Source organism: Aristolochia californica, unplaced genomic scaffold (genome assembly GCF_029961685.1).
Source record: "Aristolochia californica isolate CCGP_79_NKW_82.1479 unplaced genomic scaffold, dmAriCali1.0.hap1 SCAF_12, whole genome shotgun sequence".
NCBI classification, from domain to species: domain Eukaryota; kingdom Viridiplantae; phylum Streptophyta; class Magnoliopsida; order Piperales; family Aristolochiaceae; genus Aristolochia; species Aristolochia californica.
The window spans coordinates 3214883-3235043 of NW_027181793.1; the positions used below are offsets into that span (position 1 = coordinate 3214883).

General features: G+C 42.3%; 1 protein-coding gene across 5 annotated transcripts in view; it reads right to left on the minus strand.

The window, feature by feature from the left end:
* LOC137945905 (uncharacterized) overlaps nucleotides 1-20161 on the minus strand; it is a 94121-nt gene that overhangs the window by 9194 nt on the left and 64766 nt on the right. For 3 of the 5 annotated variants that reach the window (XR_011111036.1, XR_011111035.1, XM_068791985.1), the window contains exons 13-18: nucleotides 14263-14443; nucleotides 13942-14009; nucleotides 13807-13842; nucleotides 13624-13715; nucleotides 1486-1570; nucleotides 1280-1353 (exon numbers count right to left, since the gene is read on the minus strand). Coding sequence is in view for 3 of the 5 variants with exons in the window: in XM_068791985.1 (XP_068648086.1) it covers nucleotides 1280-1353; nucleotides 1486-1570; nucleotides 13624-13715; nucleotides 13807-13842; nucleotides 13942-14009; nucleotides 14263-14443 (536 nt within the window). In the remaining 2 variants the exon portion in view is untranslated. The remainder of the gene's footprint in view (nucleotides 1-1279; nucleotides 1354-1485; nucleotides 1571-13623; nucleotides 13716-13806; nucleotides 13843-13941; nucleotides 14010-14262; nucleotides 14444-20161) is intronic. The other 2 variants (XM_068791987.1, XM_068791986.1) reach the window with 2 other exon arrangements.

Sequence of the window (20161 nt, forward strand, 5' to 3'; positions counted from 1 at the left end):
CCATGCAAATGAAGGAACTGTTAGCCCCCTGCTTCTCTTGTGCCCTTTCTCTTGGGGGATTTGGAAGTCTATTATTAGCAGAATCGGGCTCCATCTCTGTTTCCCTGAAGACTTGGCCGCCACCTATCGAATGCTTGCAGGGACTCCTGTCCCCGGTCTTGGAAAATTGATGATCTCTGCCCTCTCCAAATTCATCCCCTGGGGTCTTTGGCTAGAGTACAATCAAAGGAGATTCAATGCCAAATTCAGTACTTAAGATAGAGTTATTGAAACCATCTTAGGCAATATGGCTACATAGCTTCACTATCGAACAACCTTCGCCCCCTTCTCAAGATCTTCCATAAAAAATAATTGGAGGTGTCTTGCCCAGCTTCACACTTCTTCGAAGCCCCCCGTTATTTGTGAGTGGACCCCACCACCTGCTGATGTCCTTAAGTTGAATTTTGACGGACCTTCTTTCAGTAACCCTGGCTTAGCGGGTTTCGGCGGCATGATTCGTGATTCTCTTGGGAACCAGATCGTCTCCTTCTTTGGCCCTCTTGGTATTGCAAACTCCACGACGGTCGAGCTTCAAAGCCTTCTTAATGGGCTCCGTGTTTTTCGAGACCATTGCTTCGGGCCCATCCTAATCGAGGGAGACTTCAAGGTGGTGATCGATTGGTGTGAGAATGTCTCTACGCCTCTGTGGCGCCATTGGGATGCCTTTTTTGAAATTTTGGATATTGTTAATCTTTTTGACTGTTTTTTGTCTCTCATTCCGAGATCAGCAAATTATGTGGTTGATGCTTTAGGCAAGCAAGGAGCCTCCTTGCAATCTCTTATTGTTAGGAGTTAGCTCCACCTCTTTGCCCTCTTCAATAAAATCACATTTCATCAAAAAAAAAAAAAAAAGGTAAGAGAAAGTTGCAAGAAAGGGAGAAGAAAAAGAAGCAAGAGAAGAAGAGAAGAGAGGAACTGCTACCCAACGCCAGTCTCATTGGAGCAAAAGCTCAACCTCCGATGTCTTTTATAATCAATTAAGTCAACAATTACATATAATGACCAGATTACCTTAATGACTTATGCAAGCTAAATAGCCGATAAGAGACTAGAATAAAGAGAAAATATACAAATTATACACTTCTAAGACATGACCACTTTGGGGCTAAACATGCAGGAACTCCACTCATTTTATTGTTTTCTCTAGTAACAACTGTCAAGCATCCCATATATCCGCCATCACCTTAATTTCTATTAGTGTCTATAGACATGTTCTATGTAAGTGAATAATTGAAGATACCTGCTTGACTGGCCACTGAAACAGTGAGAATCTGCTTGATCTGGACCTCGAATTGAATGATTAGGTGGGACAATCTGTAGCAGAAATAGAATGTATATTCCCAAATAACATCAAATACCAAGAAAAGATTAGCTAAAAAGAGTATAAAGAAAACATTGACAGAAAATGCGCCCATCCAAGAGTTGGCTAATGGAAAGAATAAAGACCTCAGGTCCACTTTCACTCTCATGGGGGTCATCATACAAGCATCGATTTCGTTTCAGTCTTATCGAGCTACAACTCTTCTCGGTCCTGAAGAGAATGTGAAAAAAGTTAAATAAGATAGAAGTAAGTTTTTTTTTTTTTTTTGAATAAGATAGAAGTTAACAGAAGAAAAACGAAAAATAAATATTCTCAGGTCAATATCTACATAAAACCAGCACCAAATAAAAAAGAAACTTTTCCTTTCAAATATCAGTAGCTCCAGGCTGAAAGGAACAGCTGTATTTCAACCTCTTTATACAAAAAAAATTGTGTTGACCTCCTTTTGTGCAGGGGTGATTTATGATACAGTTCATCTTCATGATATTTTATCATCAGTCCACAGGCATAGAGGTGACTTGTTACAGGGTTCGAGTATTTGGTCAATAGCCTCTTTATAAGGCCCAAGACACCAATTAAGTATCAGTAGAAGTGTTAGTTTTTATTGTTTTTTTATTTGATATGACGCAAGGTACTGTTGCACAAACCAGTTTGACCTAGAAAGTTGAAACTGTTTTTCAAAAAAAAGTTGAAACTGATTGAACCAGACTGAAAGACCAGATCGTATCTGCTAAAGCCTAGCATTTTTTTTTTTTATAACACCAAAAACCTGTCTAATGTAGTTAATTTAACTGGAGAACTAATAAATTTGTAGAATCCATTAAGCCTTTAAATCATCAAATTAAAAAAGAATAGTATTGTTACAAAATTTAAAGCACTAAATAATTTTAGAAAGAGGGAGAGAGGCTGAAGTCCAGCTAACCTTGACCGCACTCATCTTTCTCTTCCTTAGAAAAGTCACTTTGTTCACAAGAGCAGCATTATTTCATTATATTAACAATAATGCCATTGTCTCCATTTTATTATTTAAAATTGATAAAATAAGAAAAATCTAAAAAATGAACAGAAATAAGAATGAGTGGGATAATAAATCAATATAGACAAAATAAATATTTAAATAATTTACTTCAATATTTGATGGCTAAATTGAAAAATGGGTGCAAGTCTCCCTCCAATCCCTTGTTGTAAGGAGTGTGCTTCCCGAGTTTGTTGTTTGTTTCTCTTGCTTAATAAAATTATCACTCTTAAAAAAAAAAAAAAAAAAAAAAGAAGAAGAAGAAAAATGGGTGCACTTAACGTTAAATGAACTTAGATCTACGCTCCATTTTCCTTTTACAAACTATTGTTGCATAGTAGTAAAATTGTGTGTTTTTTAGTGGTAATAGTGGAAGTTGGAAGAATAAGAAGCAGAATATTGTGGCAAGGTTGAGTGCTGAGGCTGAAGACCAAGCTATAGCTCATGAGTGAGAGCATGTGAATGAAATTTGTGTTGAAAGAGTTCAATCCAATGTCAAATAAATCAATGGTGTTGAAATGTGATAATCAAGTAACAATTTTCATCATTCTTATGTTTTCTCATAAGAAAAGGTATCCATTGTAAGAGAGAAAAATCATGTTTCAAAATGCTTGCGAGCACACCCGAGTGCGCTGGTGAGTGCCCGAGTACGGAGGTGGCCCTGCTGGCCACCGGCCCCACCAGAACCCACCCTAGCGGACACCACACCGACGGCAATCCCGCCGACAGCAACTCCAGTGCCGACCATCGACGCTCCAAGCCTGTGCTCCGAGCGTCGCCCAGAAGAATGAAGACCGTCTCCTCTAGTGACGACCAGGAACCAGGACAGAGGTCAAATCTTTTGGGAGACCCTGCCAGAAAGCATTGAAACCTCATGATGGAAGGAAACAATACGAAATGGACCACTTTTTCGCGCCGTTGGAGGCAACAATCCCTCTTCCGCTTCCCATACAGCAGAAGCACAGTAATAGTCGAAAAAACCACCTGCTCGTCTGGACCTATCATCCGAATCAGTTCGGCGAGCGGGATGAAAATGTCTTTCGTCTATGTGCCTCTAATAGCCATATCGACGTTCATCCACCAGTTCAAGTGCAGCATCAAAGAGGCGAAGGGCAAGACTTTCGAGCAATGGGTAGGAAACGTTGCTTTCTTCTTCTCGGTGAGGCTGATGTTGGCGGGGCTTAGGGCGTATAGGGGGAAATGCGAGGTCATTTTCGAAATTGGGGGTAGTCCACGGCGTCAGCGCTGGAGTGAAGCTTTGCAAGACCTCCGTCATCCTCTTCCAACCGAAATCGGTGTTTGTTCTCTCTGGCACGTATATCCTGGCTAGAATAGTCTCCCTGGCGATGTGTAATTCTGCAGTCCCGATGACCACGGAACAAGGTCGTCCTCGAGACCATTCCCCAGCCCCCCTAGCCACATACCAGCGTCGGAATAGAGGCCAACCCAGGCAATTGATTTAGGGAGAACCCAATACCCAAAGCCGATTTCCGCGCGACCCGAAATAGGTCTACTATACATTTTTCCAAAGCCAAGGAAAGATCCCAACGCTTTGTAGAGGCCTTGCAATCTAAACAACACAAATTTGAGCCGAAAACCTAGGTGCAGATGATGGAGCTCGCCAGAGTGATGGGTACTGTCATCACGATGCCACTACCGGGAGATAATCACCCCACTGAAAAGTCAAAGAAAAAAAAGAATGATCAATGATTGTGCTTTCATGGAATGTTTATGGAATTGGGTCGTCGCGTCGCCGAGCGTCTATTTGAAGCCTCCCCGCCTCTACAAAAGCGAGCATTGTGGCGCTCCAAGAGACCAAGTTTGCTTTGCTCCCTCTCAGTTTTGTTAGGGGTATTTGGCCCCTAATGGAGCCCGACTAGATTATTGTGGACGTCGTCGGCTCGACGTGAGGTATTCTCCTTATTTGGGACCCCGATACTATTGAGGTGATGGACAACATTCGGGGAAGTTTCTCCCTTAGGCTCAAGTTGCGGGATAAGAGCTCTGAAAACATTTGGTATTTGGTGGGAGTTTATGGTCCTACTAGACACAATGAGAGACACCTATTTTGGGATGATCTCCTGACAGTCTGTCAGAGATGGCCTATTCCTTTGCTGCTTGTTAGAGACTTTAATGCGCCATGAGAAGTCACTACTGTCTTGTAGAATTTCTACCTCCATGAGACTCTTCACTGATTTCATTGGTAGTTGGGACCTTGATGAGATCGCATTATCCAGAAAGACCTTTACTTGGTCCAACGCTCGGTTATGTCCAAGCTAGACCGCTTCCTCGCCAACGAGGATTGGCTTCAGCTGTACAACAATACAACCGGGAAAGTTCTCGGCACCGTAGTTTCGGATCACTGGCTGATCATGGTGGACACTCACTTCGGCAGTTGGGCCCCCCCTCCCTTTAGGTTCAATAATGCATGGGTCAAAAACCCAACCTTTGATACTTAGCAGTATTGAAGGTCAATCTGCCAGAAAACTACATTTTCTGATTGAGACCCTTAGCAGCGATGTGTCTCTTACACAGCCTAAGAAGTTTAGAGCTACTTCACAGCCAGTGGCATTACATGCCCAGAAAGAAATTTTCTTGCAGTGGGCTGATCTTATACTTGCTGAAATGCCTCCAAAAGAGTTGACTATGTATGACAGCAGCCCCAAGTTTGCACAATTCTGGAGCATGGCTAATCGTTGTGCTCACCGTGGTGCTCTGGAGCAAGGGATAAAGACGCACCAATCTGCTGTCCACAATGTCTTGGAGTTGTGTTTGGCCTTGAGAAACTCCATGATTGATATGTACCCTATGTGTGGATCCATAGAGGAACCTGCTGGTTTTGCAGCACATGGGTTATGCAGAGATTCAATAGAACTGTTTGGTAAAATGAAAACTCATGCCGTTGGACTAGAAGAGGTAACTTACCTGGGTCTGATCAGTGCTTGTGCTCCTGGAATTTTAGTACAGAATGAGGGGCTATTTGATGAACATGGACTGGCTCCAATGACTGAAAACTATGTCTGCAGGGTGGCTATTCTCAGTAGAGCAGGTCAGTTCCATGAGGCGCTTGAGCTTAGTGATCAGTTCCCTCCAACCTCTCCCACCAAACCAAAGATGTGGACTAGTATGATTGCTGGGTATGCACCTAACAGGCCACCTGAAGAGGCTCATGGGTTCTTCAAAAAAATTTATGTCTGCAGGTGTTAAGCTTGAGGGTGTTGCTGTTATTTCAGTACTCTCAGCTTCTGCTCAGTTGGAAGACTTAGATAGTGGTCTGAGGATTCATGACTTGGTTCATAGAAACAATATTCCTATGAGTAGCAATTTAATAGTGACCTTGGTTGCCATGTATGCCAAATATACAGAAACCAAAGATGCTCATTCTGTTTTTGATAGCAGGGACCAGCAAGTTCTACCAGCATCGAATTCTCTCATTGCTGATTACTGCCAATTGGGAAACCTTACCAGTGCTCGCTCAATCTTTTATCAAAGGGACAAGAAGAAAATACTGATCTCTGCCTTGTTGGAATTTTTGTGAAGCCATAGCAGCTACGTATTTTTCAGCTTGTGTGCAAAATCTTCATGCAGGTGCAGGGTTTCTCATCTTCTTCGTGGTTGTTCAAATGCTAGTTACGTTGACATGGCACTATGGAACCATGAAAGAGTTTGAGTTCGATTTACACAACAGGGTCTGCATGAACTAGCTAATTGAACTCGGTCCAAGTCTGGGAGTTGCTCGTGTCCCAGATATTGGATTTCTATCCACAGAATTCGTCAGGGCTGTAAACCAGTACTGCCGCGGCTGCTTGTGAAGTTCAAAAGGATATGCTGAGTGATCCAAGAGCAGCAGTTTCTGCACAGAAAAGTGAGGGTACACTGGAAGAAATTGAGCAGACAGCAGTACTAATTAATGTTAGGATTTCAAAACTCAGAGTTGTGTCTCAAATTGAAATTGCCCATCCATTGGTATGTATGGTGTATGATGATGCCACCCAATTTCATGACATGCCTGTCAAGGCACTTCAGGTGGATGATACTGGCAGAGTTTTTGGACCAAATCTCATAGAGGAATTTAATTTGTTGGCACGCAATAATGGGGGGGACACTGTCTTCATGGATGTCTTGCAGCAATGGTGGGTTTATTCTCACATGGGGTTCAGCAGATTCTGGTGGAACGTCTTCTTAGCCTGTCATGGTCTTGCTAAAAGGGTTTCTTTAATTTACTTTTACTTCATTTTTATTTAAGTTGAAGAGTTAATATGCCACAGGGGCATTATCATAATATTTTATCTTGAACCTTGTTAACGTCAACCTTACTTTAAGGGGTGAAAGAAATGAGAAAGGGTAAGTATTGATTTAGAGTAAACAAGGGTTTTGTGTTCTCCTAAACGAGCTCAGGGGTGTGCGTTCTCCTTAACGAACCTAGGGTTTTCAAGCTTCCCTTCGGCTTGATTCTTTTCTTCTCTTCTTCTTCACTATGAATCACCGTGTGAGATCCGGGACCGTAACATGCTACCACTACCCATCCCCGCTCCCAATAATATCCCTGCTTCTGATCCCACTAAAACACCCACCAACCATCTCATTGAGCTGGCCATTTCTTGACTGATGACCATTTCCTTTCAACAGATCAGCATTGAGCTGGCCATAAGCTGCTGAAGATTGTCATTGGTAATATCTTTTTCTAGGTCAAGATCACTTTTGAGGAATTCTGCCCTATTCCAATCGTTGCTGAGATCTGATTGTTGGAGATGACAACACTGAGTCCAACCAGCTAACAACTGAGTCAACCACAGCCATGACTCAGATACGGAGACCAATAACTCACCCACCTCCTGCCCATCCATCCACTCGAATTCAAATTCAAATCCCAACCTACCAACCTGTTGACGGACCACCACCTACCCAGCCGACCATGCTGACAAAACTTAGGCAAGCCAGCCAACAGCTAAAAATCCCTAGAAAAGCCTACTAGAAACACCCATTTCCCCCACCTGTCGCACACTGCCACGTACCCAATTCAACTTGAACTAGAAGATTCCAGGCGAACCCTCACTCCAAGACTTTGCCAGTCAACCCAACAACTGCTGGAATGTGCCTACCTCACTCACCAACCTTTGAGGTGTCGTTAGGCAAATGACCTAAAGTGCGGTCCTTGATAGGCGTGTGAGAAATTGATTGGCAGTTTGCTGTGACTCCATAGAAAAAGCACCCCTTAGCATTACCCCTTTTAAGTCTAGGCACCTTTCCAACGCTCCTCATTTCCAAGCCTGAAGGGAAATCTAAAAACTTGGTCAACATGTCGTCATGCTACAAACATTGCTGAGAAGATGTTTCTCATGTCCCAAATCGCTTGTCTTGATGAATTGGAAGAATAAAATCCCCTCGGTCCCACATATTTCTCCTGCCACATCTCCTTCCACAACAAATTCAAGTCCATATCTGACGCGGTTACAAATTCGGATCCTTAATCGGATCCGGGTAAGTAATCGGATCCGATGTAAAGAGTCGGATATTTAGTCGGAGTCGGATCCTTAATTGGATCTTTTGTATTGAACCCGGGTTGGACCATAATTCTTAGGGTTCGGGTTTGTTTTATTTTGAGCTGCAGCCCGGGCTTGTCGGGGGTATTGAGTTTGTTTAAAAGGCTGTTTAGGGTTTAGGGATGGGGGTTGTTGAATGATATTGATATTTTGAATCGATTTAGAGAAGATTTCTCTATGATTTCAGGGCGGGTTTCTTGCGTTCCTCCTGTGATTCTTAGCTTGATTTGCGTACAGGATAATCGTTATCCAGTCCTGCATCACGAGGCGATCACGAGACTGACAGGGCAAGGCTAAAATCACTGATTGGGAGAAGATGAAGAAGAAGATGAAGGGTTAATTCCTTCCTTTCGGCTACACCCAAACCTTGTTTCAGCGACTTCATTTGTTGCGGCAAGGCTCGAGATCAGTGGATGATTACACGGAGGAGTTCTATTAGTTGATTGCCCGGAATGACTTATCTGAGACAAAAGAGTAGATGGTGGCACGATATTTGGGTGGGGTTACGACAGCCCCTGCAAGATGTCCTCTGTCTTCACTCATTGTGGACCATTTCTGAAGCCTTCCAGTGTGCATTGGTTGTGGAACAACAGCTAAACCGGAGGCCCATGATCAGAAGCCATCAAAGCAGCTCACCAGCTCATCCTACAGAATCCATTCCTGCCCAGTAGCCTACACAAGGTACTTCTACTTCATGTATTATATGTTTTCGATGTGGTGAACAGGGCCATAAGGCCACTGAGTGTAGGAACCCTGCTAGTCAGAAGGGCAAAAATCTTTTGATTGAGGAAGACGTGGTAGATGAAAATGCGGAGCTTGGTGAGCCTGTGTATGATGATGATGAAGATGGAGATGTGTTGTATGGTGATGGCCATGCGACTCTGGTTGTTCGTCAGAGTTTGTTGACTCCCAAGGTGGATTTAGGGGATGATTGGTTGCGGACCAATATTTTCCACACGACCTGCACAGTTGCCGATAAAGTTTGCACGATGATCATTAACAGTGGCAGTTGTGAGAATGTCGTGTCTGAAGAAACTGTCCAGAAATTGCAGTTGAAGACAGATCGTCATCCCCAATCCTACAAGTTGGCATGGTTGACTAAAGGCAATGAGGTAACAGTCGATCAGCGATGCCTCGTATCTTTTTCCATCGGCATGAAATATTTTGATAATGTTTGGTGTGATGTTGTCTCTATGGAAGCGTGTCATATATTGTTAGGCCGCCCTTGGCAGTATGATCGCCGTGTTATTCATGATGGGCGGAAGAATACCTTTTCCCTTAGCATCAACGGGAAGGAGATCGTGTCGGCACCTCGTCAGGCAAGACCCACTCCTACTCCGATAGCTGGTATTACTAACCTGCTTTCACTGTCCAGGTTTTTCGTCGAGCATGGAGATGTCACGGAGGATCCTCCTCCTGGACTGCCGCCTAAGCAGGCGAAGCTGGCCATTCCCGCGCGTCATTTGAGGACTTTTGATGTTTTTCATGTCCCACCCTTGTGTCCTTATTTTTTGGGTTCCGCTGAAGCTATTATGAACTCGAGGGCGAGTTCTTTCCAACCCGAGGAGACTGATGCAGGCTAGAATATCTGATGCGGGTAAAAATTCGGATCCTTAATCGGATCCGGGGTAAGTAGTCGGATCCTTAATTGGATCTTTTGTATTGAACCCGGGTTGGACCATAATTCTTAGGGTTTGGGTTTGTTTTATTTTGAGCTGCAGCCCGGGCTTGTCGGGGGCATTGAGTTTGTTTAAAAGGCTGTTTAGGGTTTAGGGATGGGGGTTGTTGAATGATATTGCTATTTTGAATTGATTTAGAGAAGATTTCTCTACGATTTCAGGGCGGATTTCTTGCGTTCCTCCCGTGATTCTCAGTTTGATTTGCGTACAGGATAATCGTTATCCAGTCCTACATCAATATCCCACCTTGAGCGCATTCAGCGGAAGCAAAGGGCCTGATGGCTAGCTGAGGGTTATGGAAACACCACCTTCTTCCACGCCATTGCCTCAGTCAAACAGAGATCCAACCGAATTACTTTATTATCCATAAAAAAATGAACTTCTAACAGGAGCTCCATTGTCCATCAACAATGAAGTAACTTTGGACAGGAGTTTCATTACTAACGCTAATATCAGCCTTTTTTGAAGATTTATATACTAAGAATGCTCCATTCGCCCTTCAATCCAACACATCAGATTCTCCAGAATTTCCTCTTGTGTCACATCCCATTTCGAGCTTCCCTTCTCCACCAAAGAGATTGAAGCCGCTGTCCTGAGTATGTCATCTGATCGTGCCCCTGGTCCGGATGGATTCAATGGTGAATTCTACCATAGATGTTGGATGCTGGCCGATCATAAAAGATGACATCCTCAGCATGATCCAAAGCTTCTTCCACAAAGGAATCACCTACCGAGCTTTGGCTGCCTCTATTGCACTCATGTCCAAGAAAGTTGTAGTGGAGCACTCGCAAGATTTCCGACCTATCAATCTCGTCTCCAGCCCCTACAAAATCATCGCCATACTACTTGTCCACATGCTTAAAGGCACTCTCCCTACAGTCATCCACTAGGGGCAGAGTGCCTTCATTAAGGGGCACAACATTCTTGGCTCCATGATGACAGCACACGAGATGGTCGACGACTTTAAGAGATCCAAAAAGCCCAAGGTCATTATTAAGCTTGATCTTGAGAAAGCCTTCAACTGTGTCAGCTAGCAACTTCCTGACGACATTCTTGAGCGTATTGGCTATGGGACGTGATGTCGGTTCTGGATGAACAACTACATCTCCTCAGGTATATACTCCATCCTTATCAATGGCACTCTTGTGGTTATTTCAAGGGAAGTCGTGGTATCCGACAGGGGGATCCCCTCTCCCCTTCAGCTTCAAAGATTAGTATCTCTTATCTATGATTTACTCGACAAAGAAATCTCACCAGTTTCTGATAATGAAATTTGACGTCCCTCTTCTTCAATTTGCCGATGACACCCTTTGGTTTGCCGACAACACCTTGGACCAGATCAAGCGAATTAAGGCACTCATTGGCCTCTTTGAAGTTACCTCTAGCCAAAAAATCAATTGGAGCAAAACCACACTTAACGGGCTTAAACATTGACGAGGAGGAAGTCCATGCCATGGCCGCCTATCTTGGTTGCCCCCTTGCCACTCTCCCCACAACATCTTTGGGGCCACCGTTACTTTATTTAAATGATGCTGATTTTTATTAAGACAAAAGCTCAAAAGAGCAAATTACAAAGGAGGGAAGCCTTCCCAAACAATAAAAGATTGCTGGGAAGTTCCAAATTTTGCCAATTTATCAGTCAAAGAGTTGGCTGATCTAGGAATGAGATTCCAATTACAAAGAAGTCCATGCCATGGTCGCCTATCTTGGTTGCCCCCTTGCCACTCTCCCCACAACATATTTGGGGCTCCCGTTATTTGACAATTGCCCACACAAACACCTTTGTCACCTTTGATCGAGAGGATGAATCGTCGTCTTGCCACCTGGCATGGAAGACTACTCACCATAGCTGATCGTCTCAGCCTCATGAACTCCTGCATCGCTGGTCTTCCAATTCTTTTTCTCTTTCCTTCCTTGCCCAACCTCTCTCTACAAGCAAATTGAAAGCATCAAGAAGCACTTCCTTTGGTGGGGGGCTGACGATGGTTTTAAAGGCCATCTTGTAAACTAGAAGAACATCGGCAAGCCAAAGGCCCTTGGTGGTTGGGGAATAGACTCATCAAAGACATGAATTCTCTTCCCCTTCTTAGTCGGTTGAGGAAATTCAATAGCTCTCTGAAAACCATTTGGAGGCTCATGATTGCTTATAAGCTCAGACCGGAACTAACATTGTGGATCTTCAGAGGCTTGCTTCACAATCTCTCCCCTCTTTGGCGATCTCTCTTTGGCTATCAGATTCTATGTTGGCAATGGGGACTGCACGGAAGTTTGGAGTGATTGGTGGAGAGGTTTGAGACCACTCATGCCTCTTACCCTGCCTTACATGGACTCAATCTCAATGGCTGATTTTTGGGATCCTGGTGGTTATTGGAACCTCCACTTTTGTTGCGGCCTAAATGACTCAGAGGCCCAAAATGTTTATAACCTCCTTATTGATCTGAATACGATCAAAATCAGAAGCAATCTTAAGGATAGACTTGTTTGGAAACCTGCTAATAGTGGTTCATTCTCAACTGCCTCAACCTCTCTACTTTTCGAGCCAGACCATTGATCGTGTGACTCATCATGCTGCCATTGCCTGGCGTCTCTTCCCCCCACACCCCCTTCCCCCTATCTGGAGTGTTCTCCACAACAAAATCTTGACCGTGGACAATCTCCGAAGAAGAGGCAAATTGGGCCCCTCCATTCAATGTCCCCTTTGTAATGTTGATGATGAGACGATCTCCCACCTCCTACTCCATTGCCCTTACGCCTGGAGAGTTTGGACTCAGCTGATCAACATGATAGGGATCCATGTTTACCATCCTAGCAACTTCTCCGCCACCTATCACTTGCTGCTCGGCTCTCCCCTCCCTCAGTTGGGCAAGCTACTCCTCTCGGCTTGCTTTGTGATGTACCTTGGGGCTTAACTCCAAATTCGCCAATTTTGATGACATCTCTAGTGGTATAATTGGCCAGGTCACTACTTGGATTCATTCAAGGAAGGAATTCCAATACCTTGGTGAGGTCCCTCTCTGCAATAATTGGTAAGACATTGCTCAAATGTCTGCCTCCTCCCGTGGTCCCACTTTGCAAGATTGGCAACCTCCACCCGCAAATGACCTCAAACTCAACTTCGATGGAAGTGCTCTTGGCAACTCCGGACCTCTCAGCTTTGGTGGGGTCATCCAGGATTCTATTGGCTCCATTCTAATCTCATACTCTAGACCGCTGGGGGCTTCAAACTTCACTTCTACTGAGCTCATGGCACTCCATCAAGCCTCATTTTTTTTTTCATAATCACTTTTCTGGCCCCCTTATCATTGAAGGCAACTCCAAAGTGATGATAAATTGGTGCCCGTCGTCCTTTGTTGAGCACCCTTGGTGCCATTGGATGACTTTCCATATGGCATTAAGGATATTTCCTCTATTTTTTCTTTTTTTTTGGTTCCATGTACCAAGATCAGCAAACTCTGTAACTGAATCTCTTGCAAAACAGAAACTCCCTTGTCACAGCACTTCCTCCACACCCTTCGCATGCCCTCTTTTCTCGTATGACAAAATTATCCCATTTTGCCATATGACATTAAAAGACTACTATCGATCACAATAGAAATTACCATCCTAATCTAAACTACATTAAAAGTATAACCGTCCGTATAAATAAGGTGGTGTCTAAATTGGACATGCAGGCAGCTCAACAGCTTGCGTAGTACAACCAGCTTACAGTCATCCCAGTGTGAAGATATTCGGTCGTCAAGTGACCACTGTATCCAGGAGGTACACCTGCAACTTAATAACCTGGTTGTAAGCAGGGAATGACAACCAACCAAATGTTTAGTTCCTATTCATATTCCCATCTATAAGTAGACCATCTTCTTTCATGTATGCCCTAATCTTTGAAGGAAATAACATTTTTCATTATCATTACAAGCAAGATCTAACCAACTGTGCTCTTAATCACCATTTTTCAGGAGATGCTTCGCCATAAAAAATAAAAAATCAATAACAGTATAAAAGTTTCCACTATAAATGACTAAATGATACCTGTTTAACCAAACCCTTCTAGCCCCATGGGCAGGGAGGGAATCTGTGTGATCTTGAGCAGGAATAGATCTATCTGGTGAGAAACTCTGTAGCTTTTTGGTTAAAGATAACTTGTTTCATCTCTCCAAGCTATAACCAGTAAGTATTGCCTTACAAGCATGGGTAAGAAGAGAGAAAGGATACTGATTGATGACAAACAGGTGGCTTCATGTCTCCAATCTTGCCACATAAACCAAAATTTTTGCAAACATTAGCTCATTAAAGGACAAACCACAAAAGTAATGAAAAAAACTGAAATCGTGGTTAATTATGTATTACCTTACTCGATAGCTCCAAATAGTCTTCAATGGCTGCTAAGTTGGGATCCATTTCATCTGTACCAATATCTTTCAATGAACTTTCCATGGGGTTAATCTTATCGACATAAACTGGCAGTACTGAAGAATGTAAATCTTGAAAGTTTCGCTTAAGGTGCACGACAAAGAAAATGCTTCGCAATGGCTATAAAATGCATGGTGTCTCAAAACTATATTAGCCTTTTCTTCTAGTACAGGATTATGGGTTCAATGCTAATACACAAACAACTTAAGAAACAAAACAATCCATTACATTAAAGTAATAAAAAATGCAATCAATTACCATGAGATTCTTTAGGTAATTTAGCTGGATCCCGCCATTGGGTCGGCAGCTGAGATGGAACATCTTCTGATATCAAATGTGCTGCCTGTGTAGGATATTGGGTGGTGCTGCAAAATCCTGTCACTATATCAAGATCAGTTGCCGGCCTGGGCTGAAACTGATCCAGTTCAACCACTTTATCCTGGAGTATGTCAAGCAATAAAGGCATCAGTGACTTAATAGATCCTACAATCATTACAACATGACACTGCAGTGAAAATTTAGTCTCTATAAGAGAAAGGAATGAGAGAGGATGCAATTGTAGTAAGAAGATAAGAAATTCAAGGAAAAATCATTTTATCCACTGGCAGCACAATGCAGTATAAAGTGGTAAAAGACCAGGCTTGACGACAATCGAGAGAGCAAGATGAGCAGGAACTTCCAATCATCATATATCACAGGATTAGGTCTAAAAATGACCCTTCCCACTAACGAACAATCATAAAGATTAAAAGACAGTATTGCCCTTATAAAACAAAGCAACTATCCTTCAAGTGGTCTGACTAATCTACTCTTCATGAAACACATATAAATAAACAGCACAAGCTCAGCTACAATTACAAGTATGCCAGACTTATGCCATTGAAAACTCCCCTTCAAACTGGGCATTAATATCAAATAACCCCTAGCTTGTTACATAACATCATAACATTTTTTCTCTGAGGAAGTACCTTGGTAAAGATATCAGCAAGTTGGTTAGATGACTTAACATGAAAAGTAGATATGGATCCATTTATCACAGTATGCTTTATGAAATGACTATCCATTTCTATACTCATAGTGTGTTAATGGAAGATAGGGTTGCTGACAATGGAAATTGCAGCTCTATTGTCAAAAGACATCTCCATCGGTTTCTGAATTGGAAAAACAAAGTCTGCTATAAGACTTTTAACCCACATCAACTCACATGTTGTATTGATCATAACTCTGTACTCCACTTCTACACTTGATTGTGCTATTCCAGTTTGCTCTTCCATGTAATTAGATTGCCATCCACAAATGTCTAGATGCTAGTGGCAAATATCAAATAAGTTTTGACCCTAAATAGTTAGCATCTTGTAGAATTTAGGATCTCATGAAAGGAAGTTTAGATCAACAAGAAAGAAGAAGAAGAAGAAGAGAGAAGAAGAAGAGAAGAAGAAGAACGTGGAAGGAGAGAGTTTAGATTAAGGGAGAAGAGGGTTGCGTCAAAAAGAAAAATGAGGGCTGGACGAATTTGTAGAAAGAGAGGAGAGTGCTTCAATGCCCTACCTCTTAGCCAATGCCTTTATTTATAGTTTTACAATGCCCTTAGGGCTACAACTTGATAAAACAAAAGACATAAAAGGAACACATATTTACACTTCTATGCCATCTTTATAGAAAGTACCATATTTTACACATATGCCACTCCTTTGACGTGTGGGCTTCTTGTCTTTAGCTCGTGGGCTTGAGCCCATCTTCCAACACTCCCCCTCAAGCTGGAGGAGAAAAGACATCATAAATACCCAACTTGCCACATATAAACGATAGGATTTTAGATGTAACGGGTTTAGTGAGAATATCAGCTACTTGCTCTTGAGATGACACATGTTTGAGAGAGATTATTCTTGCTTGAAACTTCTCTCGTATAAAATGACAATCCACCTCAATATGTTTAGCTCTTTCATGAAAAACTGGATTTGAAGTGATATGAATGGCTGCTTGATTATCACAATGCAGATTCATGGACCCCTTTTTATAAAAACCTAGTTCGGTAAGAAGGGTCCTGACCCATAGAAGTTCACTAACGGTATGGGCCATAACTCTGTATTCTGCTTCGGCGCTAGATCTTGCAACCACATTTTGCTTCTTACTTTTCCATGTAACCAAGTTTCCCCCAACTAGAGTACAATATCCTGATGTAGATTTTCTATCATCAGGAGATCCAGCCCAATCTGCATTTGAGAAGCCTTCTATGTTGAAGTGCCCATGTTTTTTATACAGCAATCCTCTTCCTGGAGCTCCTTTTAGATAACGTAATATTCTCTCTAAAGCCTGGCAATGGGTAATTTGTGGTTTGTGCATGAATTGACTCACCACACTTACAACATATGATATGTCTGGCCTAGTTACCGTGAGAGAAATCAGTTTTCCTACGAGTCTTGATATTTGCCAATATCAATATCTTCTTCATTTGTGGCACATAATTTTACATTTGTATCCATAGGTGTGTCAACTGGTCTACAACCCTTCATTCCTGTTTCTTCAAGGAGATCCAAGACATATTTCCTTTGAGACAATATTATCCCATGTTTGGATTGAAGAACTTCTATACCCAAAAAATATTTAAGCATACCAAGGTCTTTAGTCTTGAATTCCTGACATATCATCTGCTTCACCTCTTGTATGCTCAAAGCATCATCACCGGTTAAGATAATATCATCCACGTATACGGCCAATAATATTTTCCCTTTGACCGTATCTTTATAATATACGGAATGATCAACTAAGCACCGATGAAAACCAAACCGTAGGAGTGTTTGACTAAATTTATCAAACCAAGCCCGAGGGGACTGCTTAAGCCCATATAAAGACTTTTTTAACCGGCATACTGACTCCCCCTCAACCACATAACCAGGTGGTTGAACCATATAAATTTCCTCACTGATATCACCATTTAAAAAAGCATTTTTAACATCTAACTGATAGACGGGCCATGAGGAGTTAGCAGCAATAGATAAGATGATGCGTACCGAATTCAATTTTGAAACAGGAGAGAAGGTCTCCTCATCATCTATCCCATAGCACTGCGTATAGCCCTTAGCAACAAGTCGAGCTTTAAAACGAGCAACCGATCCATCCGGATTATGTTTCACCAAAAAAACCCATCGACAACCAACCGGTCTTTTACCTTTAGGGAGTGATGTTAAGTACCAGGTTTGGTTTTCGTATAAGGCGTGCATTTCTTCATCCATAGCCGCCTTCCATCCTGGATGTCTCAGGGCCACTTGATACGACTATGGAATGGTAGAAGAAAAGGATGCAAGAAACTGAAAACACTCGGAAGACAAGCGATGGTGAGACATAAAATTTGAGATAGGATGCGAAGTAGTACAGGAGCGACGTTCTTTTCTTAAAGCAATAGGCCGAGTATCAAATTCAGGCCCATACATAGGAGGAGAAGGACTTACCTCGGGTGGATCCGACAACTCCACAGGTGAAGGTACGATCGGTGCATCAGGGGATGGTTCCACTTCAAGATTGAACGGCACAAGCGGACAAGGAGTAGTAGAAGGACAAGTCCATCTTGGAGGAGCATCATGGGAGGAGTAGAAGGGGGTGTCCTCAAAGAAAGTCACATCCCTAGAGATAAACATCCTCCGAAGGGTAGGATTATAACAGACATAACCTTTCTGGGTACGAGAGTACCCCAAAAACATGCACCTCATAGACCGAGGATCAAATTTATTTTTATGTGGGAATGTAACATGAACAAAACATGTACATCCAAACACTTTCAAAGGAAGAGAAAAAGGATCTTCATCATTAAATAACACAGAGTAAGGAGTTTTATGATGAAGGACTGATGAAGGTAACCTATTAATTAGAAAACATGTTGTAAGTATAGCATGAGGCCAATATAAATAGGGTACCTTCATGGAGTAGAGGAGGCCCCGAGCAACTTTAAGAAGATGACGATTCTTTCTTTCAGCAACACCATTTTGTTGAGGAGTATAGGCACATGATGTTTGATGAATAAGCCTATTACTCTCACAAAATGATTTGAAGTCATGAGACATGTATTCCTTAGCATTATCAGATCTAAGGGTTTGAATTTTCTTCCCAAATTGTGTCAAGACCATAGCAAGAAAATTTTTAAACAAAGGAAGAATTTCGGAACGCTCTTTAAATAGATATAACCAAGTCACTCGAGTAAAATCATCAACAAAAATGACAAAATATTTAACTTGGGAAATATTTGAGACACATAAAGGGCCCCCATACATCAGAATGTATTAGCTCAAACGAAGCAGTACTTGTAGTTGTAAGACAAGGAGAATATGTACTCCTGACATGTTTACTTAATTGACAAACCTCACAACTGAAATTAGAAAGTCCTTTTAAAGATGGAACCAAAGAACGAAGTGAAGGGGTAGACGGATGACCAAGTTGGTTGTGCCAAAGTTGGGCCTCAGATGTGGTGGACGATAATGCAGCTAATGGTGGAAGAGTGAAGTAGTACAAACCCCCCTTTTCATGGCCGCCACCAATCACCCGCTTCGTAGTGAGATCCTGAAAGACACAAGAAGACGGTGAGAAGGTGATAGAGCAATTTAATTGTTTGGTCAATTGACTAACCGAGAGCAAATTTAAAGGAAATTGAGGAACAAACAAAACATCTTGAAGGGGAATATATGAAGTAAGAGAGGAGGAACCTTTGCCAAGGACCTTGGTTTGGGTTCCATCAGCAATAGTAACGAATTTATGAGGATAACAAAGAGATAAGGACTGCAACAAGTGTTTGTTACCTGATAGATGTTTGGAGGCCCCGGAGTCGATGATCCAAGAGGACGAGGAAGAAGAGGAAGAAAGCATACCTGAGGCAATAGTAGTGGCAGCAGTAGATGATGAGGGAATAGATGATTCCATGAAGGACTTCATTTTCTGAAATGCAGCATAGTCCTCAGTCGTAAGAGTCAAATTTCCGGATGATGATTCAGCCTTATCTTCATTTTTCTCAACGTTAACCGAGACTGGATTAGCTGTGGCCCAATCAGGCTTGCCATGAAGTTTCAAGCATGATGCCACAAGGTGGTTCTAATGGCCACAATAAGTGCAAAGTTGAGGCTCAGTACGAAAAGAATTCTGACCCGTTCTACCACCTCTATTTTCAGCCCCTCTCATATTTCTGCCCCGTCCTCGGGATGAGGAAGATGTTCCCAGATTGCCAGAGAACAACGCCGATGAAGCATCAATAGGAGAAGGAGGGGATGGATCCGGTATCCGAAGTAATGTAGCACTAATATCATCGAAGGATGGAAGAGCAGAAGAACTTAGAAGCTGAGTTTTGGCCACCTCAAGGTATGGTTTAATATTCGATAAGCAAATGGATGCAGCCAAAGCTTCTCTTTGTCGTTCTTAAACGGCAATATCAGTGGAATATGGCTGAGCTAGTTTCCATTCTTGAAGAAGACCTCGAAACCGTGCCAAAAATTTGTGAATATTATCTCCATGTTTTTTAAGACATCATATATTTTTTGTAATGAAGCAGTGTTTGAGTAAAGCTTGGCATAAGTGTCCCATATGTTCTTGGCGGTTTCCAAGTGGACCACATTGTTGGCCACTTGCTCTTCCATGCTATTAATGAGCCAACTTATCACCATGTCATCATCCTTAACCCACTTACGGTAGGACGCATCTTCTTCATCAATCGAGGAGGAAAGTTAACAACGTGGCTCAAAAGGTCACGAGTAATAAGAACCCTTCGAACCGATTGTGACCAGCTCATATAATTGGAGAGACCTCTCAGTGGAATTGTAGTAATACGGAGTATATCACTATTATTACTATTGTATCCAATCTCCATGATGAGGCAAGTAAAATATGGAGGTCAAGGGAAAATGCCTTCTTCAAAGAACAATTACTCAATATAATTTGAAGAACCCGTAGACCAAATCAATCACCAACAAAAGAGAACAAGAACCAATTTCTTTCAGGAGGGCAAGCACCAAATTATCAACAAATTTGTGCCTTTAGAAATTGATAATAACATCCAGCCATCACCCAACTTCTCTTGTATTCATAAGAATAAAGAGAAGAAAGTATATGCAACCGATTAGGCCTTAATCCAAACGAGCAATAAACAAAAATTAAGAGAAGATTTAACGGCAAACCAAGA